The sequence below is a fragment of the Meleagris gallopavo genome, unplaced genomic scaffold (assembly GCF_905368555.1).
Source record: "Meleagris gallopavo unplaced genomic scaffold, MGAL_WU_HG_1.1 scaffold_5, whole genome shotgun sequence".
Lineage (NCBI taxonomy): Eukaryota > Metazoa > Chordata > Aves > Galliformes > Phasianidae > Meleagris > Meleagris gallopavo.
In genome coordinates, this window is record NW_028147019.1 from 7322 (window position 1) to 30066 (window position 22745).

The following is a 22745-nucleotide window of genomic DNA, read 5'->3' on the forward strand; positions in this document are numbered from 1 at the left end:
GGGATGTGCGCCCATTATTGCATTGATGAATAAAATGCCCTTCACAGAGATCTTGGCCTGATTACAATTTTTTTTTTTTTTTTTTTTTTTTTATCCTGAGCGTGTTTCTCTCACTCTCAATTCACATTGAGTTTTCTCTTACTTTTCTGTGGGTTTTCCTCACTCATTACTCTCTGTTTTATAAAGTCTACACATCTAGTTTTTTTTACACTTTACTGCAGAATTTACTCAAACTTTACTCGGGGTTTACTCACACTTTACTCTGGATGTACTCACAGCATATGCCAAGTTAAATCACACTTTCCTTTGAGGTCTCTCACACTTTACTCTGGCTTTTACTCACCCTATACTCTGGGTGTTCTTAAACTCGACTCCAGGGTGTACTTAAACTCAACTCCATATTTTACTTCAAGTTTACTCATTCTTTACTCCAGGTTTATAGACACTTTACTCCAGTGTGGACTCACACTTTACTCAAGATTTACTAACACTTTACTCAGTCTTTTACTCACCCTCTACTCCAAGTTTACTCCAACTTTATTTCGGATTTTACTCACACGTTATTTTGGGTTACCTCACACTTTACTCTGGGTTTACTTCCTACTGGGTGCCCTCACACGTGACTCTGGGTGTGCCCACACCTTACTCAGGGTTTTACTTGCAGTTCACTCTGGGTTTTACTCACTCTTTACTCAAGTTTTACTCACCCATTACCCTGGGTTTACTCTTACTTTTCCCCTGGTTTTAATCACAATTTGCACTGGGTTTACACACACTTTGCTCCAGTCTTTTCCAACCTGGGTGATTCTACGATGCTATGATTCTACATGGATGTATTTATAGTCGTAACTATTAAACATTTCCTTTTCTCTCTCTTAGTACAGAGCTTCATTTCTACTCACGCGTTGTGCTCTGTTCTTTCCAAGTTCTCTTCCCCATCCCTGTGGGAAGGGGCAGTGCACAAAGCTCTGAGTGGTGCTGAGCCACCTGCCGGTTTAAACCACCACAGTCATTTTGGTGCCTGATGCGGGGCTGCAATGGCTGAGATAACAGCAGATCTGTCCAGAGCAAGTTATCACAGGGCTTTGTGGCAGTTGGATAATTGCTGGTCGTGATGCCGATTGTTTCCCAATTAATGGAGCTCGTTGAGTCTTCTCATGACACTGCATTGCACAGCTCCTTGCTTGCTGCTTGTTTGTTCCTGCTGCATTGTTTGTCAGCTCTGGGGGCTGGATTAGGGTTTTTATTTTGCTGTGCTGTTTGGCCTTGGCTTACATCATGATAAAATTGTCAGCTGACAAACTGAAGTTTTGTGCGCATTCAGCTCTGCAGTCATCTTTGGGTTGTGGAAGTAATATTGTTGATGTTAGTTAATTACACCCTTGGCTTTGTGTCCTCAGAGAGCCCGGCAGGAAGGAGATAAGGGAGGACACTTTCCAGCAGTCCCTCAGCCTCCCCTTCACTTCTCTTTCATTCCCTAGAGTTTGAGAGCTAGTTACAGTAGCTCCTGAGAATTTTGACTGTGCCTGAGATGTTCAAACCAGCGTGCTCCCATTACTGCATGTCGTCAATGTGTTTCAGCTTATGTTTCAGATTAAACGATTATTCCAGAATATCACAGAGAGATCTGCCCCAAGGCAGGATAGCTCTGCATGGCAGGGGATGTGGGATGGTCTGGGCAGGAGCCTTGGAGGAGTGGGCACTCCCAGGGGTTTGGAACTTCATCTCCGAGCACCTTCAGAATCCTGAGAAACTGGCAGAATACTTGGGGAAGGTCTGCTGTCGCCCTGGGAATCCTAAAGAAGCACAAATCACTGCAGTGTGCCAGGGCCTGGCCCACACTACTGAGCTGTGTTCAGCACTCTTCAGCATCCTCAAGGGGAAGAGAGCTGGATCTGCTGACAGTGCTGCAGCCTCTCCAACTCCTGGGACAGACCCTGCAGCAGCTCCAATTCTTGCTATAGGTCCCACCAGGTTGCTCCGAGCTTTGTGACAGACCCCACTGTCACTCCTACCCTCACAATGAACCCTGTGGTCACTCCTGTTACAGCTCCTGTAGCTGTTCCAAGAACTGTGATGAGAAAAGAATTCCTCCCAAGGGAGGTGCACTGTGCCAAGAGGTACAGCCCTGCGGTCGCTCCAACTCCCAAGACAAGCCCTGCAGTTACTCCAATCCCTGCAATGAGCCCAGTGGCAGCTCCAAGCCCTGTGACGGGATGTGGAGTTGCAAATATATTTACATATATATTGGTCCCTATGCAAAAATGTTTGCATCTGCATATATAACATATATCACAGAACCATAGAATCATAGAATCATCCAATCATAAACTGGTCTGGGTTGAAAAGGACCAATATAATCATCCATTTTCAACCCCCCTGCTATGTGCAGGGTCACAAAGCACTAGACCAGGCTGCCCGGACCCACATCCAGCCTGGCCTTGAATGCATCCAGGGAGGGGGCATCCACAACCTCCTTGGACAAAAGGTGAATATATACTATATATATCATAAATGGAGAAATACATATGTCAAAATTATTATCCTTTTCTTTTTCTCTGTCTTACTAAATGATATTATCTCAACCCACAGATTGGACTTTGTGATTTTATTTCAGTTTTCTTCCCTCTTCCACTGGGAAGGGGGGCAGTGAGCGAACGAGCATGTGCTGCTGAGCCACCTTCCATGTTAAACCACAATACTGCCCTGAGTCCAGAACAGATCACCTTGGGACTCTGAAACTGCCCCCATGGCTCAGTGAAGAGCACCAGAAGAGCTCGAGGTCTTCTCAGGGAGCAGCTCCTGAGGTCTATTCCTTACAGCAGCTTTGGAAGAGGCCTCCAGTTCTCTGGTCCTGCTCTGATGAGCCCCTCTTGTTATGGTGGTGCCAGCAAGGAGACCACTGTGACACAGCGGTTCATATTGCCAACTACTGACTGCAGCCCCGGAGTGCTGCTGTAGAGACAACAGCACTGTTGTGAGACACACAGGACCTTCAGGTCTGCACAAATGCAAGGACGTGAGAGCAGTGTGGCAGCGTAAAGAGCCCAGGAATGAAAAGAGTGTGTTGTGCTGCAGTCTGTGGTTGTACCTCCCCCAGATTCAGATGAGGTAGGGAGAGAGAAGAGTTAAGGAACAGTATTTTTTTGCAAGGTTTTCTAGTGTCTTTTAATCTATTTGGGGAATTTGGTTTCATATTTACAAGAGCTCTTGTTGTGAGAAAATGGCAAGTAGATGGGAAAGAAGAAGAGGAATAAATTGCAACTTTTTATTTCAAGATCATTCTATTACACTTACACACAAAAACAAAAAGTCATATGTACATAAAATATAAAGAACCATCATTGGGAATGATGATGTGCACCTTATTGAAGATGGGATATGGCACATTGCAACATTTTGCTGAGGGCATGCTTGATCTCCTTGTTCCTCATGCTGTAGATAATAGGGTTCAGTGTTGGAGGAACGACCGAGTAGAGAATTGCCACCATCAGATTCAGGAATGGGGAGGAAATGGAGAAGGGCTTCAGGTGGGCAAACACCACAGTGCTGAGAAACAAGGAGACCACAGCCAGGTGAGGGAGGCACGTGGAGAAGGCTTTGTGCCGGCCCTGCTCAGAGTGCATCCTCAGCACACACCTGAAGATCTGCACATAGGACACAACAATGAATACAAAGCACCCAAGTAAAGCAAAGGCACTAATTGCACTAAGCTCAACTTCTCTGAGATAGGACTTTGAGCAGGAGAGCTTGAGGATCTGGGGGATTTCACAGAAAAACTGATTCACAGCATTGCCTTGGCAGAGAGGCAGTGAAAATGTATTGGCAGTGTGCAGCAGGGAATAGAGAAGCCCAGTGCCCCAGGCAGCTGCTGCCATGGTGGCACAAGCTCTGCTGTCCATCCAGGTCCCATAGTGCAGGGGCTTGCAGATGGCAACATAGCGGTCATAGGACATGATGGTGAGAATGCAATACTCTGCTGAAAACAAAAACAAAAAGAAAAAGACCTGTGCAACACATCCTGCATAGGAGATGTCCCTGGTGTCCCAGAGGGCATTGGCCATGGCTTTGGGGAGAGTGGTGGAGATGCAGCCCAGGTCGAGGAGGGCGAGGTTGAGCAGGAAGAAGTACATGGGGCTGTGCAGGCGGTGGTGGCAGGCTACGGCTGTGTTGATGAGGCCGTTGCCCAGGAGGGCAGCCAGGTAGATGCCCAGCAAGAGCCAGAAGTGCAGGAGCTGCAGCTGCCGCGTGTCTGCCAACGCCAGCAGGAGGAACTCGCTGATGGAGCTGCTGTTGGGCATCTGCAGTTCCTGGTCCTGGAGTCCTGTGCAGAGTGCAGAAGATAATGTTGAGTTAAAATCATTCAAACAGACACTCCTCTTGCTATACTATACAAATATTTCTTTCTCTATGGAAAACGTTCTTTTAACTCCATAACTTGACTTTATTTTCATGAGTTTCACCATCCCTTAAGAAGGAGAAGCTTAAGGAGCTCTAACTTTCCACTCATTTTCTAATGTCACATCTCAGCTGCCAAGGTATTTTCCTCCTATGAGCAATTTCCATGTCTCATATCTTTATCCTGTCTGCACTCAGAGTGCCCTTCCCTACCTCTGAGTTCTTAAATTTTGCTTAAAGAAAACTGCCTGTTTGTGGGATAAGTGCATTATTCATGTCTGTGGAAAACAATGACAATTTCAACTGGTGCTGTCCTTTGGAAGGCGAGAGGTTGAAAGAAAGTTTAGGAGATTGTTCGCATAACAGCAGACTGAGAAACGTTCAGTTCAGGATTCTCAGCAGTGTGCTCATATTTCACATCTCCTTTCAGATTCCTACCCCCAACACTTTCCTCACCCCTACGAACACGAAATGAAAAATCCCTGCCTTGTCTCTCCTCTCACAAAGTGCCCTTGGAAACACCCTGGGGTGCAGTGTAGCTGTGATCCCCCTGCCCCAGGCAGCAGCTGTGGCAGCAGAAGGCCCCTGCCCTGCCCTGCCCTGCCCTGCTGTGCCGTGCCGGGGGCTCCTTCCCCCCACACGTCTCCCCGCAGCGCCCTGGGCAGCTCCCCGGGCAGCTGAGTGCTGAGCCTGGCAGGCGGCAGAGTCCCTGCCCCGGCACACAGCCCCTGGGCCACAGCAGGGACCTGCTCTGCACGACAGCCCTGGGCACCCGGCTGCAGCCCCGGCTGCACAGCCTGCAGCCGTCCTGGCACACGCAGCCCTCAGCTGGAGCAGGTCTTTTTCCATCATCAAGAAACATGGAGTGCCTGCAGCCAGTTCTGCTAGGGATGTCCCAAATTTAGTGATCCCTCCAGTAAAAGCGACTACACTGCCTGCAGCAAGAGACTTACCTTGTGAACAATGCTCCTCCAGTGAGCTCACAAACTGCTAATGTGCCACACAGCCTGTAAGCTCTCTTCCTTCTGTCCCTGTCTCCTGCAGATCATGTCCCCAGCCCTGATGTGTGCTGCACAGGACCTGCTCCTTTTCATAGCTGTCTCCCTGCAGCACTGCCCACTTGTAGGAGCTCTCTGTGTCCCAGGAGCCCGGCCCAACTCAGCAGCAGAGGATGTGATTTCCTTCTCTCCCTGGAGATATCCATGGTCCTCCTGAGCTGACAGCTCCTGCAAGGCAGCAGGGATCATCACTGCAGAACTTGTAAGTCAGCTCAATTAATCAACACATCCACTGGATATCAGAATCATCATTATTTCTACTAAAAGAAGTTGACCAAGAGAGAAACAAATGCCGAATCTGGAAACCTCTCCTCATGACCCGTAAGAAGAATGACACATGGACAAGGACAGAGAGGAATTGGCTCAGTGTCTCCCTAACAGCTAATCTAAATCTCCCCTTTAAAATTTAAAGCCTTTGTCCTATTACTATGAGACCATCCCCTGCATAGGGCAGTGTTTCAGCTGAGGCAGTGAAGGCATAACATAACAGAATCACTGAATGGCTTAGGTTGGAGGTCAGATGTGCACAAGGAGGTGTCTGTGTGTGAGCCCCTCATCTCAATCCTTGGTCTTTATTCAGCAGGGACTGCACTGCTCACACACAGACACTCAGTGATGACCAAGGTGCCTGGGCTGATCCTTGCTCTGTGCTGGGGCTTGTCAACTGTGGTGGACTTGAAAGATCACTTAGCTCCAAGCCCCAGCCACTGGCAGAGTTGCCAATGACCAGATCAGGGTGCCCAGGATCCCATCCATCCTGACCCTGAAATCCTCCAGGGATGGAGCATGTGGTGTTATTCTGCTGACCAAATGGATGAGCTCACAACAGAAGAGCCAGATCTTCCTCTCTGGCATACTCTGGAGTTCAAGGCATTACAAAGCTATGACACATCTACATTCTTTCCCTGATGACACCTTAGTTTGCTCTGAGCTCTCATTCAAGTAGCACCTGAAGAAGTTCTGGGTCATGTCAGTTCCCTGTTGACAGGAAGATGGCGAACGTTGTCCTAATTTTAAAGAAGAGGAAGAAAGAGGACATCGGTAATTAGAGAGCTGTCATTTTCACTTAAATGCCTGGTAAACTTATGAAGAAAATGATGCTGGGAGTTACTGAGAAATGCCTGAAGGACAATTCTGTCATTGGTCGCAGCCAATACAAGTTCATGAGGAGAAGGTCGTATTAAACTTAATGTCCTTTCATGGCAGGATCACCCATTGAGTTGACCAAGGGAAGCCAGTTGAGATTATCCTTGAGGATTTCAGTAGAGCCTTTGATATTCTTTCTCACAGTACCTTTCTGGGCCAAGTGTCCTGAATACGTCCACACAGGAAGATAATGGGTGAGCCCTTGGCCAATGGGTCGGGCCCAAAAGATTGCAGCAAATGGGGTTCCATCAGGCAAACAAATGGTCACAAGCAGGGCTCCCCAGTGCTCCATTTAAGGGCACTTATCTTTAATCAATTACTTGCATGTAGGACTAGAAGATCATTTGAGCAAGTTTACTGATGATTCCAAATTTGGAGGAGCTGTTGCCTCCATGGAGGGTGGGGAGGACTTGCAGAGAGACGTGGACAAGTCAGAGAACTGGGTAAGCACAAACTCACAAAGCATGAAGTATAACAAGAACAAGTGCCTGACTCTGCACCTGGGTAAGGGCAACCCTGAACATACACACTGACTGGGGAATGGGATACTGGAGAGCAGTCCCACTGAAAGGGATTGGGGGTCCTGGTCAACACCAAATGGAACGTGAGTCAGCAGTGTGCCCAGGCAGCCAGGTAAGCCAACCGTTCCCTTCGGTGCACTGAGCATGGTATTGGCATCTGAGTGAGGGAAGGGATTGTCCCTCTCTGCTCTGCACTGCTGCGGCCTCACCTGGAGCACTGGGTGCACTTCTGGGCACCACAGAACATAAAGGACATAAAACTATGGGAGACTGTTCAAAGGAGGGCACCAGCACTGAGAGATCTCAAGTTCAAATTTGCTTCCATTGGAATTGACTGCTTGTTCAGACTGGGCCCTTCTCACATCCCACATCCTGGGATGAGACACACTGCCCACATGGGACTTGGGCCTCACGGCATCCTTGCACCCCATGCAGAGTCTGGCAGCTGCTGTCCCCTGCTCTTTCATTTGACATCACACAAACCTCCATCCCACTGCCCCAGGAAGGGCCCTGAGCCAGCAGGAGGGACACGATCTCCCTGCCAAGGCTCTGGGCATCAGGCCTTGGCCTTCCTGCTTCACAAGACAAAGGAGGCTTTTCTCCGCATCACAGCCACCATCCCAGGGCCTTGGTCTGCCTGTAATCATGGCTTCCAATTATCTGCTCTAACAAGTCCCTGGGGAAGCTTGCTTGTGAACGGCCCTCAGTGGGGCCCATTAATACTCCAAGAAACTTCCCTGTTCCTTCTGACTTGGTCTTCTGGAGCACTTCATGCAATCTTCTGTCAGCACTGGAGGTTGATGGACTCAGCAGCAAATGCCTCCTGGGGCCCATTACAACCTGAAGAGCCCTCCTGTGCCGTGTGCCTTCCTGTCATCTTCTCCAGGTGTTCAGAAGTCGTACAGCAAACTGGAGAGGAATCTGGAGAGAGCTTAAAGTGTAAGAGAATGATGGGCATTTAAGAATTCTAGTTATTTATTTATTTATAGTCAGGTTTAAACAAGAAGTTAAAGAGGTACTTTGCAACTGATACTGACCCACGATGTTCTCTAATGAGTTTTGCTCTGTCACTGTGTGGACAAACATCCTCCTCAGCTTCCCCACCCCATTTCTACTCACATTGGCCCCATGGGACTTGCATCACTTTTCCTCACATCACTTTTCTCCTCTGGAGTTACCTGCTCATTGTTAAACCTCCTTTGACATAGCTTCCACTGGCTTTCCTCAGAGAACCAGCTGCACATGGGAAATGAAAGATTCCTTTTTCCATTTATTTATTTCTTTGTTTGTTCATTTATTTATTTTTGCCATTTATTTATTTATTTATTTATTTATTTATTTATTTATTTTTATTTTTTGCCAACAAACTGAAGGAAACGTGATGCAATTGAATGAACTGTAAAACACAATGATCAACTGCATACCTTGTCCAAACTGCAACTAATTATGTTTGTCTTTCACTGGGAATAATTGTACAAGAAATACGTTAGCCAGAGATAGGAAGGGATAGATAGAATCACAGTTCAGGAGTTGAGAAAAGAGTCCATCAATACTTGGAGAGATGGAGCAGGTTCCAATAATCCCCTGAAGATCAGAGATCAACCAGATAGTTGGGAGTATCTGAGTAAACAAAGAGCGAGGGATGGGGAAATCTGGAGAGCTGTGGGAAGCGCATGTGTCCAGATGGCCTGCTGAAAACATGCCCTGAAGCATGGTCATTGATTTAGGAGAGCTGGAGACACCTGGAGGATGAGGGACATCAAATACGCAGCAGGGCAGAGCAGCGGTGGACGCTGGGCATTAGTCACAGGGCATTGGCACTGGCACCACTGTCTGTGTCCCCGTTCCTGAAGGCATCTGTGTCCTGCTAACACAGTCCTGGAGAACACTGAGACAGTTAAGTAAGTAAATAAATAAATAAACAAACAAACAAAATAAGAAGTAGAAGAAAAAGAAGGAGAAGAAGAAGAAGAAAGATACCTAATCCACTCCAGGACTAGTGCTTTCTGCCTAAAGAGAGAGAGGACTCATGAGAATGCTAGAATTTGAGAAGTATGTTAACATATTTTCATGGATTTGAATGTTTGTCTTCCATCCTCTTTTTTTTTCCCCCCCCCCCCCCAATTTTATTGACATTAATGAACATCTTTCAGACTTACAGCCTGAAAAAGAAGATTGTCTTTTTTTTTTATGTCTTGTACAGAGCCTGGTGTCCCCCATGATTTCCCTGCTCAAAACTGTCCATGACATCTCTCAGTCATTCCACTGACTGAGTCATACTGTGGTACTGAGCTCCTTTCTTTTTTCTCAGATGTTGATTTAGATGGTCCCACGCAGCACAGGAGGCTTCATGCCCTCCAGGCCCTTCATGCCAGGTACCCTGCCCCAATCACCTGTTGGACCACATTGACCCTAGCATTCCTTGTGCTGCTTATGTATTTCTACAAGCCTTTATTATAGTTGATATGCCCGGGCAGATTCAGCTGTGTTTGAGCTTTGGCCTTCTTAAACACATCTCAGCAGGTACACTAGGACAAACACTCTGCATTGATTTATAAACCTGGATCAGGTCCCCTCTCAGTCGTCTTTTCTCCAGGCTAAACAGACCCAGTTCACTCAGCCTTTCTTCATAGGGGAGATGCTCCAGGCCCTTCACCATCTTTGTGGCCCTCCGCTGGACTCTTTCCAAGAGATCCCTGTCTTTTTTGTACTGGGGAGCCCAGAACTGGACACAGTACTCCAGATGAGGCCTTACCAGGGCAGAGCAGAGGGGAGGATCACCTCCCTCGATCTGCTGGACACGCTCTTCTTAATGCACCCCAGAATGCCATTGGCCTTTTTGGCCACGAGGGCACACTGCTGGCTCATGGCCAACCTGTCATACACCAGGACGCCCAGGTCCCTCTCTGCAGAGCTCCTCTCCAGAAGCTCATCCCCCAGCCTGTATTGATGCATGCAATTGATGCATTGATGCATTTGGCTCCATGCAACCTCCCGAAAAGCCGACCATATGACTGAGTGTCATGGAGTTATCTAGATCAATGTGTGCTCGTGACAGATAGCAGCAATCCTGCAGTCCCACTGACCAAACAAACAAACAAATAAATAAATAAACAAAATAAAAATAAAAACCGACAGCAAAGTTCCAAGGAGGAAACATATTTTTATGAAATATGATATCGAATGTAAGATAACACAATGTAATAAAGTAAAATTGGAATTTAGGGTAATGAAATAAAATGAGAGAGCGAGTGTCTGAAACCAAGGGCCTTACTTTGAACTGAAGGCGCACGGCTGGGGAGCGCACCCACACTGCCAGGCAGCAAGCAAGCGAGAGATCCCAGGACAACCTCCCGTGACTTAACTTCCCCTCTGAACTCAGAATCCTCTGCGGCATGCAGTTCTTTTCTCTTCTGAGAGCCAGGTATCCAGAACGTTTTCCGTCCACAGAACCGGAGTATTAACTCTTTAATGCCCAGTGCTTTACATGATGTTATGATGTGGAATATCGATAACAAGAATCATACAACAGTGACACCAGATGAGGCATTTGCAGCTTTGCTAGGCACATAGGATCGGTTAGGACGAACCATACTTCTGGAATCAGTTTGTCTAGTGGTGATTAATTCATCTGACTTCAAAGCTCATTTTGCAGAGGTGACCCTGTTGTCCATCAGGAGCTGCCAGCCTCAGAGCCCCAAGGGCATCTCCAGGGGAGCAGTGAGGAAGAGAAAATGACATCCTCTGCTGCTGAGCTGGGCCGGGCTCCTGGGACACATGGAGCTCCTACAAGTGGGCAGTGCTGCAGGGGGACAGCTGTGCCCAGGAGCAGCACTTCTGCACAGAACAGCCTGCAGGTGACATGAGGACAGAAGGGAAAGGAGAGAGAGATTTCAGGATGCGTACAATGTGAGCAGAATGTGAGCTCAGTGCAGGAGCATTGCTCACAGCCTTTGACAAGGTAAGACTCTCACTGCAGGCCATGCAGCTGCTTTTAATAGAGGGGTAACTAAATCTGGAATAACCCATTGCAGATCAGGCTGGAGGCACTCCATGTTTCTTTATCATGGAAAAAGACCTGCTCCATCTGAGGGCTTCTGTGCGGCAGCATGAGAGCACAGCCCTGAGGGCTGCGTGTGCCAGGACGGCTGCAGCCGGGTGCCCAGGGCTGTCGTGCAGAGCAGGTCCCTGCTGTGGCCCAGGGGCTGTGTGCCGGGGCAGGGACTCTGCCGCCTGCCAGGCTCAGCACTCAGCTGCCCGGGGAGCTGCCCAGGGCAACAGGAGAGACAAGGCAGGGATTTTCCTTTTCTTTTTCTTAGGGAAGGGGAAAGAGTTGTAGACAGTAATCTGAAAGGAGCTGTGAAATATGAACACATCTCTGAGAATCCTGAGTTGTACATTTCTCATTCTGCTGTTATATGAACAACCTCCTCATGTGCTTTCAGTTTCTCCTCTCCCAAAGGACAGCACCAGCTGAAATTATTGTCATTCTCTGCAGACATGAACAATGAACTTATCCTGCAAAAAGGCAGCTTTCTCTTCCAGAAATTTAAATGCACAGTAGTTGAGATGGGCGCCCTCCATGCAGACAGGGTAAAGACATGAGGCATGGAAATTGCTTGGAAGAGTAAAATATCCAGGCAGCTGAGATATGATTAGGGAATGAGAGGAAATAAGAGCCCCTTAAGCTTCTAGTTCTTAAGGTACAGTAAAGCTCATTAAAATAAACTCCCATAATGGAGTTAAATGAACATTTTCCACACACAAACCAAAACTTCTCTATAATGGTGGGTAGAGTGTCTGTGTGTACGGTCTTGACTCGTCATTATCTTCTGCACTCTGCACAGGACTCCATGCCCACGAACTGCAGATGCCCAACAGCAGCTCCATCAGCGAGTTCCTCCTGCTGGCGTTGGCAGACACGCGGCAGCTGCAGCTCCTGCACTTCTGGCTCTTGCTGGGCATCTACCTGGCTGCCCTCCTGGGCAACGGCCTCATCAGCACAGCCGTAGCCTGCCACCACCGCCTGCACAGCCCCATGGACTTCTTCCTGCTCAACCTCGCCCTCCTCGACCTGGGCTGCATCTCCACCACTCTCCCCAAAGCCATGGCCAATGCCCTCTGGGACACCAGGGACATCTCCTATGCAGGATGTGCTGCACAGGTCTTTTTCTTTTTCTTTTTGTTTTCAGCAGAGTATTGCATTCTCACCATCATGTCCTATGACCGCTACGTTGCCATCTGCAAGCCCCTGCACTACGAGACCTTGATGGACAGCAGAGCTTGTGCCACCATGGCAGCAGCTGCCTGGGGCACTGGGGTTCTCTATTCCCTGCTGCATACTGCCAACACATTCTCAACGCCTCTGTGCCAAGGCAATACTGTGGATCAGTTTTTCTGTGAAACTGCTCAGATCCTTAAGCTCTCCTGCTCTGGTTCTTACCTTAGAGAATTTGGATTTACCGTATTTAGTGCCTTAATCTTTTTTGCTTGTTTTATATTCATTGTTGTGTCCTATGTGCAGATCTTCAGGGCTGTGCTGAGGATGCCCTCTGAGCAGGGACGGCACAAAGCCTTCTCCACGTGCCTCCCTCACCTGGCTGTGGTCTCCCTGTTTGTCAGCACTGGCATGGTTGCCTACCTGAAGCCCCCATCCGTCTCCACCCCACCCCTGGACCTGGTGGTGTCATTTCTGTACTCAGTGGTGCCTCCAGCTGTGAACCCCCTCATCTACAGCATGAGGAACCAGGAGCTGAAGGATGCTCTCAGGAAACTGTTTGGAGATTTATTGCTTCGGCATCAGTAACATGCTCAGCATGTGATTATCAGAAATTTGGGAAAAGTTCAAACTGCCTTTATTTCAACTCTCTTGCCCTCCCTCCCTGTTTGTTGTTCCTATGGTAATTTTAATTCCAATAAAGCAATGCTGTTCATCACATTTCTTCTTTATTTTACGCCTTTGTCTTCTGTCCAGCAATCCTAATGTACGAAAGCAACCAAGCTATTTGAATAGATAAAGAAATAATCAGAATATCATTTGTTTCAGCTCCCACCTGCTCTGGATCTCAGAGAGCAGCCCTGCACACAGGAGGCTGCAGGAACCAAGAGCCCAGTGCCACACGGAGCAGCAGCCCTGGTGTCTGTGGGGCTGCCCCTCACCGCCCGCTGGGCGCTCCCTCTCTGCTGCCTTGGAGCTGTGCTGCTGCTTCCCTGGAGCCACGGCCACGGGCAGCAGCAGGACGTGGTCTTTTCAGTGCTGCTCTCTTTGCACCACCACGCTGTTCTCCTTTCTCCTTGCACTTGTGACAGCCCTCAGCTCCTGCGTTACGTAGCAGACCAACGAAAAACACTTTGCCTGCAGTGTGCGTGGAGTTGTCCCAAAGGTGTTGGAAGAGCATTGCCATGTCAACAGGCTGAAGGCTGCAGACCTGGGGGAGGAGGGAATCCTATGGAAAATGAGACAGCTTTGCTTTGCCCAAAATGTTCCCATTGTGCTGTAGGAAGTTCTGACTGCAAACTTGATTCTGATGGAGTTGTTTATTGCCAACTCACCACAGCCCTGGATGGCACACCTGTAAAGCTAGGAGCCAAAGAAGGATGCCAGCGAGATCCTTGAGGTTCTGTTTTGAGACTTCCATGATACAAAACCATGGGACAAGCAGGCTTACAAGCCAAGCACTCCTCACCTCAGTTGGCTGGATCAAAGCTGGGACCCAGACCTCTGATCGCTTTCTCTGTCCCTCTCTCCCCTCCCCGCCAACTCTGTCTCTCTCTTTTCTTTCTCTTCCTCTCATAAAGATGTGAAATAACACAAGGCTTGCTTTGATTTCTGATAACATCACAAAGTTTAGCTGCACATGGAAATAGTGCAGTAGAAGGTGATAGAATCAACCTGCCACACCTCCCCATATTTGTACTTTTGCCATCGCCCTTCCCCACAGAGAGGTTTCATCCTCTTGGCTTGTTTACTTAAGGCACAAGTGTCACAGTCATGATTAATCTGTGCAATAGTGTCCATAGTTAAGTCCACCCCTCGGTCTGTAGCCCTCTTATATTTCATGTCCCTTCCTTGATTGCCTGAGGTCTCCTGGGCCCACCGAGCCAGAAATAATTCCCCCTTGTTCTGCCAGTCCAGGTCGATTTGAGCCACCTTTGGTTTGGCAGCTCTGTCTACCTGATGGTTATTTTGTTGTTCTTCAGTAGCCCGACTCGTGGGCACATGAGCATCCACATGGCACACCTTTACATCCATAATCTTTATTTGGGCAGCAATGTCTTTGCCCAGATCAGCAGCCCCTACAGGTTTACCCCTCTGTTGCCAGTTGTTTTGTTCCCACTGCTTTAACCACCCTCATAAGGCATTTGCCATCATCCATGACTTGCAGATGACACCAAGTTGGCAGGAAGTGTCAATCTGCCTGGGGGCTGCAGGGCCCTACAGAGGGATCTGACAGGCTGAAGCCAATGGGATGAGGTTCAACAAGACCAAATGCCGGGTCCTGGGCTTTGGCCACAGCAACCCCAGGCAACGCTACAGGCGTGGGGCAGAGTGGTGGAAAACTGCGTAGAGGGAATGGACCTGGAGGTACTGGTCGATGCTCAGAGGAGCATGAGCCAGCAGTGTGCCCAGGTGGCCAAGAAGGCCAATGGCATCCTGGCTTGTATCAGAAATAGCACTGCTAGCAGGAGTAGGGAAGTCATCGTCCCTCCGTACTCACACTGGTGAGGCCACAGCTTGAGTGCTGTGTTCACTTTTTGGCCCCTCACTGCAAGGAAGACATTGAGGCCCTGGAGCATGTCCTGAGAAGGGGAACAAAGCTGGAAAGGGGTCTGGAGCACAAGTGTTATGAGGAGCAGCTGAGGGAGCTGGGATTGTTTAGTGTGGAGAAGAGGAGGCTCAGGGGAGACCTTCTTGCTCTGTATAACTACCTGAAGGGAGTTTGCATTGAGCTGGGGATTGGCCTCTTCTCTCATGTGACAGTAATAGGACAAGAGGGAATGGCCTCAAGATGCACCAGGGGAGATTCAGGCTGGACTTTAGGAAACACTACATTACTGAAAGGCACTGGAATGGGCTGCCCAGGGAGGTGGTGGAGTCACCGGCCCTGGAGCTGTGCAAGGAACGTTTGGATTTTGTGTTGAGGGACGTGGTTAAGTGAGAACTGTTGGTGATGGGTGGACGGTTGGACTGGATGATCTTGTAGGTCTTTTCCAACCTTGGTGATTCTAGGATTCTATGATCTCCAGACCCACTGTCATCAATCTGGCAGAAGGAGCTCACCCTGACCAACATCAGGCAGTACTACTTTGTCTGCAGATTCTCATCTGCCTAATCTCATCATATACAGTAGTGTCTCTCAGAGAAGACAGATGCAGCCCCACACTCCTCTCCAGATTCTCTGATGAAATCAGAAGCAAATCATTTTGCTATGATGAGCAAACACTGCTATCTACCAGAATGATGTCAGAATCTTTCTTTCCCACCGTTTGCTTCCTGCACGTGAAGCAGCGATCTGCTGATCATCAGAAGGCTTATTTTGCCATCAGAAGGTGTCTGTGGTCATCTGAAGGCTTTGTTGGCTGTCAGAGTGTTCCCCTGATTGTCAGAGATGTTCATTAACCATCATTAATCAAGAGAGGGTGTCACTGGTCATCAGAGGGCTTCATTGATCACCTGGAGATCTGAGGTGTCCATGGGAGGGGATATGCAGACCTTGTTCTGTGTGACAGGGTAGAGGGTAGGGGGACTGAAGGAAGAGGAATGAAGCAGACCCAAAGGAGGGACAGGTGGCTGCAAAAAGAGGTGGGGTTAAAGGAAGGTGACGTGGTCACACTCCATGCTCCACATGGAGATGTGGAGCAAAGGGTGAAGGGTTTGGAGAAACTGGAAGGAGGAGCTGAGAGAGAGCAGAGGGAGGGTCTTGAGGCTGCTTAGCAGCATGAGGAGCTCCATCCTTTAGGACTCTGGAGCAGGTGATGAGAGAGTGGGGAAGCCCACAGGGGTGTAGGACATGGCATGGAGCTCGGGACCCCTCCTAGCACTTTAGGGTGGCCACTGCCAGGCAGGAACAGATGCGAGTGGTCCCTGCTGAGCATGAGAAGAAGGACACAGACACCCAGAGTGTAGCTTTGCTGAGGGATTTATTGATCATCAGAGGGTGTCATTGATCATCAGGGTCTTCACTGGTCATCAGAGGGCAACAGTGGTCATCAGAGGGCAGCGCTGCTCATCAGAGGATGTCAGAGGGCATCAGTGGGGAGGAGAATCCTTGTCCCTGCAGGGTTTGTCCCCAAGGACTTAAGGCAGGAGGAGAAGGACTGGCAGCAGCCAACAGGGCCAGGGCAGGATGGGGGTCCCCTGGGGACAGCAGCCACAGCCCCTGTCCCACTTCCACAGTGACCCTTGGCCATCCATAGGGCTATAGAGCTTGCCCCTTCCGAATCCCCTTCTCTGCACTGCCCCATAGAGTGCAAGGGTAGGTGTGGAGGTGACAGTGCCCAGGTCCCCCTGGAACAGGCCGGGGACAGTCCCCTCCATACCATCCAGCCCCAGCCCCTGATGCCTGCTCCTCAGGGCTACGGGACACCCAGGGTCCCCCAAGAGCCCTGTGGGGCTGCAGGTGTCCCCGTGCTGCTCACCTAGACATGCAGATCCAGGACTGCACGTCTCGCACGCAGGGGATTCTCCTGTGCTCTGCCGGACAAGATCTGGGGAGAAAGGAGGTGTTAGGGACACACCGAGGGTACCGGGACAATGGGACACGTGGGGGGCAATGGGACATGCTGGGACACCCTGAAGGCACAGGGACCCATTGTGGACACTAGAACACCATGGGCAAGGCAAGGTTCTGTAGTCTGCTCATCCCCAGCTGCCCCCCATTGCCTCCTTCCCCTGCCCATTGACCACCCACAGCAGGAGGGAGCCCAACAGAGGCCTTGGGGCCCAGGGGTGTCTCCAAGTCCCAGGAAAACAGAGAGGACAGCAACACATCCCAAGCCCGTCCTCTCCCCAGGATCACCCTTCAACTTACAGGACCAGGAATTTCAACGATGACAGGTTGTGGTGGCTGGGAAAGAAGAGGCAAGGGGCAGCTGTGAGGGAACTGCAGGACTGAGTTTCCACATCCTGTTTGTCCCCGGGGCTGCCCCCACCCCCATGGCTGCCAAGTTCTGTCTGCACCTCTGCTCATGGAGGAGCCCAGGGTTGGGGTGGACACAGGGACAGGGCAGGAGCTTGGGGGGCCCACGGTGAGGGGAATAGAGATGACAAAGAGACAAGACTTCGGGGTGCCAAATGGAGAGGAACGAAGATCTTGAAGAGAGGTGAATGGGGGAAAATGAAACAGAGGGGATTGGGGACCTAAAGAGATGAGAATCAGGGTGCCAAAGAAAGGAGATTTGTTAGTGCCAAAAGGATGGGATACAGGGGTCCAAAGAGAGGGCATTTGGAGCCCCAAAGAGAAGGGATTTGGGGACCCAAAGAGAAGGGGACTAGGGTGCAAATGGAAGGAATTTGGATGTGTCAAGTTGAGGGGTGGCCTCTGCCAGACAGGGACAGACCCCGCTTGTCCCTGTGGAGCTCCTTGCAGGGCCACTCTTGGGTGCAATCAGTGTGGCTGCCCGGACACTCACCACAAGAACTTCCGAGTCCGGCAATTGCACAGATGGCTGAGGGGAGAGGGAGTAGGAGAGAGAGTGAGAGAGACCTTGGCATTGGGGACCCCCGTGGCCAATCCTTTCCAGCCCCAGCCCACATCCCTCATGGATACTTCACCTGAGCTTCCCCTGTGCAGCACAGGGCAGCGAGGAGCATCACGAGGCTGAGCGCAGCTGCCTTCATCTTCCTCTGTGCTCTGGGAGCTGGGTGAGGCTGCAGGAGGCAAGGGCTGCATTTATCCTCCCAGAGCCCCTCCCACAACCCCCAAATGCCCCTGGGTTTGGCAGGCTTCCTTGGCACTGAGCCCAGCATGCAACCATCCCCTGCCCCAGCCCTGGGGCACAGGAGGGAGCCAGGGATCAGAGGAAGAACATTGAGTGCTGGGATTCCCATGGCATTGAGCCCAAAGCCCCCAAGTCCCAGCACCCAGCACACCCCAGACTTTTTGTCCCCCAGGACCACCCAGAGGTGACGCCGTCCCCATATCAAGGCTTTGTCCAAGGACTCATCCCTGACCTTTCTTGAGTCGCGTGACGCAGCAAGGTGTGGGGCTGATAGTTTGTGGAACTGGGGACACAGCATTTGGGGACACTGGGAGGTGAGAGAGCAACTGGGACATGGGCAGTGAGGAAATTATGGAGATATTTGGAAAGCGAGGGAACACAGGGATATGGGGACATGAAGATATGGGAGTGCCATGGGGATATGGGGACATCATGGGGACATGAGTATATCAGGGCAGAATGGAGACATCATGGAGATATGGGGAAATGGGGAAGTGCAGCCAAATGGGAACTGGTTGGTGACAGGGACCTGGAAGTCCATAGGTGGAGCCATCAAGGCCAGGCTGGATGTGGCTCTGGGCAGCCTGGTCTGGTGCTTGGAGACCCTGTGCCTAGCAGGGGGGTTGAAACTAGATGATCATTGTGGTCCTTTTCAACACAGGCCATTCTATGTTTCTACTTGGGCAGTGGGAACAGGTGGGTGATGGGGACACACTGACATCGAGAGGCTGGCAGTGTCCACTCAGTGCCTTTGTTGTCAGGCAGGAGATCAGGAGTGAATAACAGACCTGGGCTATGGCAGACAGGTTTCCTCCTTATTTATTGCTGCCAAAAACAAAGACCATGACTTTCAGAATCATGGAATCATAGAACCACAGAATCACAGTACCATAGAATTACAGGATCATGGAATCGTTTAGGAGGGACGAGACCCCTAAGGTCACGTCAGGAGATGTGCCATGTATTTTCTGCTCTCTTTAAATAGCCAACATCACAAGTCCCCACGTTACATCCAGAAATCTGTATTGCATGTGTGACACAGCATAGTGCTGCCTCTGTCCATGAGGACAGTTGGTCATTAGGACACACAGGCAGAGAATCCAAGGCTGGGGGTCAAAATTGGCGTTAGGTTCTGAAGTCACCGGGCTGTGTGCCTGAGCTTCAGCAGAACAAAGTTGTCCTATGGGTTTTGTTCCTGTCATGATACAGCCTCCTGTCGTGGCTGAAAGTGAAGCTTGTTTTATCCAGACGAAAGGAAAGAACTAATGGAGCACTGATCAATGGCTCAGAACTGCAAACAAGTCAAGGATTCTTCAAGGAAAGGTGATATGCCAAGTTGAAGCGCTCCATCTGACAGAACAGCCAGCTGGTCCCAGCTTCACGGGGCATTTCCCATAAATAAGAGAGCTGTTGTGGGTTATCTCTGAAAGGAGCAGTTCAGTGTTTGCTTTGGGAACTGCCCAGAGAGCAGCCAGCTGGAAGAGCTTCCTGTGGGCTGATTCTGCTCTGCTCAGTATTTGTCAGAGCTTATCAGTGCTGCCTTATTCACTGTATTTAAATGCAACACGGCATTATTCCTACTCTGGAGTGCTTTTGGAAAGAACCCATGAATTGTCCGTGCTGCCATCACTGAGGAATATTGGCTGAGGTGAGGAACAGGCTGTTTTTGTGATAAACACAAAGCAGGTGGGTGACACTTGATAGCAGTTTCACGTTAAAGCTTCTCCTCAGGAAAACCCCTTGGCTGGTTTGATGACGTCTAAAAAGAAATACTCAGGCTTTTGTAACAGCAGAACGCTGAACAAGTAAAGTGTGATGAGGTGAGAGTTCTCAGGCTGCCATCTCCCCCTGCAGCCATCTCCCCATCATGGCACCATGGCATCATTTAGGTTCGAAATGAGCTCTCAGGTCACCCAACTGTTAATTCTGTGATTCAGTAAGAGTGTGAGTAAACCCAGAGCAAAGTGTGAGTAAGGTAGAAGACAAGTTGGAGTAAACTTTGAGTGAAGTGTGAGTAAAAGCCAGAGGAAGGTGTGAGTCCACCCAGAGTAGAGTAAGAGTAATCCCGGAATAAAGTGTCTGTAAGCCTGATGCAAGCTATGAGTAAAACCGGTAGAATACTATGAGTAAACTGGGAGTAAACCATGAATAAACTCGGAGTCAAGTGCGAGAAACCCCCAGAGAATAGTGTGGGTAAGCCTGGAAGAGAGAGCGTTCACACTCGGAGTAGGTTGTCAGAATAACCCGGAGAAAAGTGTGAGTATACCCAGGGTAAAGTGCAAGTAAAGTTGAAGAAAAGTTGGAGTAAATCTTGAGTCAAGTGTGAGTCCAACACACTCAAAGCAGATGTGCGAGTAAACCCAGAGTACAGTGCGAGCAAACTTGGAGTAAAGTTTGATGGTGAGGTAACCCCAAGTACAGTGTGAGAAAACCCAGAGTAAATGTTAGTAAACATGGAGTAAAGTGTGAGTAAAACCCAGAGGAAGGTGTGAGTCCACCCAGAGTAGAGTAAGATTAAACCGAGAGTAAAGAGAGTGCAAGCCTGGTGCAAAGTGTGAGTAAAAGAGGTAGAAGACTGTGAGTAAGCAAGGAGTAAAGTATGAGTAAAGTCAGAGTAAAGTGTGAGAAATACCCAGAGAAAAGTGTGTAGGCCTGGAAGAGAGAGCATACACAGCCGGAGTAGGGTTTCAGTTAAACCCGGAGAAAAGTGTGAGCAAACCCTGTGTAAAGTGTGTGTAAGGCTGAGTAAACCTTGGGTCAATTGTGAGTCCAACACAATCAAGAAAGAAGTGTGAGTAAACCCGGAGTAAAGTACTAGTAAACATGGAGTAAGGTGTATGTAAAACTCAGAGTAAGGTTTGAGTGCACCCCGAGTAGTGTAAGCATAAGCTCCAAGTAAAGAGGGTGAAAACCTGGTGTAGAGTGAGAGTACAACCCAAAGAAAAAGGTGAGCAAACCAGGAGTAAAGTGTGAGTAAAACTGACCCACTTGTGTTTTACTCACACTTTGCACTAATATTATACTTTTCTCTTGCTTTTACTCATCCTTTACTCCAGTTTAACTTGTTCCATCATGCTTCCTCACTTTAATCTCAGGAAACAGAAATGATCGGTACACTCACCCGTAACCTGGGCTCGGTGGGAAACACCGGTGGAGTAAAACATGGTGAAAAGAATAAAGCTTGAATAACTCTTGAATGGAGGAAGTAAACCGTGAGTAAAACATGAGGGAGTGAGTAAAACCTGGAGAAAAGTGAGAGTAAACATGCAGAAAAGTATGAGTAAACTTGGAGTAAAGTGTGAGTAAAACCTGGGAAAAGTGTGACTGCTCCCGGAGTAGAGTGTAAGTTCACTTGGAGTAAAGTGCGAGTAAACGTGAAATAAAGTGTCTGTAAACCCAGTATAAAGTGTTGGTAAACATGGGCTAAAGTGTGAGTAAAACCCTGTGAGCGGTCTGAGTAAACCCAAAGTAAAGTTTGAGTAAACCCAGAGTAAATAATGTGTAAGCCTGGTGTAAAGTGTAAGTTAACCCAGAGTGAAGTGTAAGTAAGCCCGGAGTGAAGTGTGAGCAAACCCTGAGATAGCTTGCTTTCAGGATAGGCTTTTTTTTTTTTTTTCTTTTTCCAGTCAGTTACAGCGCTGCACTTGTGCTGGAAGGCTGGCAGCTTGCAGGCAGGCTGCTGAGTGAGCATGGCGGGGCTGGCACTGCCCACTCTTAGCCTCGACACTTGACCCATGCTGATAAGCTTTCAATAGCCTCAGGGGAGGCTCGCTTCCGGCCACAGAGCACAGCGGGTTGTTGCTGTGTGGGAGTGAACCTGGAATAAGCTGTGAACAAACTTGGAGTAAAGAGTGAGGTAACCCAAAGTATAATGTGAGAAAACCTGGAGAAATGTGTTCACAAACCCTGAGTAAAGGGTGTGTAAACACAGTAAAGTCAGTAAAACCCAGAGTATGAGCAAACCTGAGTAGGCTGTGGGTGCACCCAGCGTGTGAATAAAACCCGGAGTAGCATGTGTGTAGAACCTGGATTAAAGTGAGGGAAAACCTCGAGTAAAGTGTTCACAAACCCTGAGTAAAATGTGAGTAAATTCTGCAGTAAAGTGTAAAAATACCTAGATGTGTAGACTTTATAAAACAGAGAGTAGTGAGTGAGGAAAACCCACAGAAAATTAAGAGAAAACTCAATGTGAATTGAGAGTGAGAGAAACACGCTCAGGATAAAAAAAAAAAAAATGGTAATCAGGCCAAGATCTCTGTGAAGGGCATTTTATTCATTATTGCAATAATGGGCGCACATCCCCCACTGACAAGGGAGAAATTGGACAGCTAGTCAGTGAAATCCTTTCCGTTATATACCCTGCATCCGACACAGGCAAAGCTTCTCCTGGCTCTCTTTGGTTGAGCATCTCAGGCTCACAATCTTCTGACGCTGGTGCTACCTTACATTTCCATGCCATGTCTGATACCAACCCTTTGTTTTTTGTTATCTTCTGTACTTTTATGGCAATAGGAGGACAATGTAATCAAAAATCAGTGCACTCCTTCTGTCCTGTTCCAGACTCTTCCCTACCCTATATAATTTCCTTACCTCGTGCCTGTGCCAATTGTACCCAGGTTGGAATGCCCCAGTCTCAACCTCACTCTGTTCAGCGGCTTTTGTTGTGACTGGAAATTTCCAC

General features: G+C 49.0%; 2 protein-coding genes and 1 long non-coding RNA gene across 4 annotated transcripts in view; 1 reads left to right on the forward strand and 2 right to left on the reverse strand.

Moving 5' to 3' along the window:
- Window positions 1-470: 470 nt before the first annotated feature.
- Window positions 471-4301, reverse strand: LOC109364835 (olfactory receptor 14J1-like). Of its 2 annotated transcripts, XM_085215139.1 has the most exons (2): window positions 3397-4301; window positions 471-501 (listed from the first exon to the last, which is right to left on the reverse strand). In XM_085215139.1, the coding sequence occupies exons 1-2, from the start codon at window positions 4299-4301 to the stop codon at window positions 471-473; spliced, it is 936 nt and encodes a 311-aa protein (XP_085071265.1). The 2 variants fall into 2 exon arrangements, with proteins under 2 accessions (XP_085071265.1, XP_031413525.2); XM_031557665.2 differs by lacking the exon at window positions 471-501 and having other exon boundaries at window positions 3366-4301.
- Window positions 4302-11974: 7673 nt separating this feature from the next.
- On the forward strand, window positions 11975-12929 carry LOC116217809 (olfactory receptor 14J1-like). Its single transcript, XM_031557780.2, has one exon. It carries the CDS (start codon window positions 11994-11996, stop codon window positions 12927-12929), a length of 936 nt encoding a protein of 311 aa, XP_031413640.2. The 5' UTR covers window positions 11975-11993.
- Window positions 12930-16247: 3318 nt separating this feature from the next.
- The window catches only part of LOC104915571 (uncharacterized), a 137258-nt gene continuing 130760 nt past the window's right edge, over window positions 16248-22745 (reverse strand). The window contains exons 2-6 of the long non-coding RNA XR_014880790.1: window positions 17898-17993; window positions 17756-17791; window positions 17155-17190; window positions 16763-16831; window positions 16248-16398 (exon numbers count right to left, since the gene is read on the reverse strand). This is a non-coding gene — a long non-coding RNA (uncharacterized LOC104915571). The remainder of the gene's footprint in view (window positions 16399-16762; window positions 16832-17154; window positions 17191-17755; window positions 17792-17897; window positions 17994-22745) is intronic.

What these genes read in the sequence shown, in the direction of transcription:
- LOC109364835 (XM_085215139.1), bottom strand. Translation starts at nt 4,301, where the DNA reads ATGCCCAACAGCAGCTCCATCAGCGAGTTCCTCCTGCTGGCGTTGGCA. An exon ending in AAGCATGCCCTCAGCAAAAT is followed by an intron (nt 502 to 3,396) that starts GTTGCAATGTGC and finishes GGTGAGTAAAAG; the next exon opens with ACTGAGTAAAGTGTTAGTAA.
- LOC116217809 (XM_031557780.2), top strand. Translation starts at nt 11,994, where the DNA reads ATGCCCAACAGCAGCTCCATCAGCGAGTTCCTCCTGCTGGCGTTGGCA.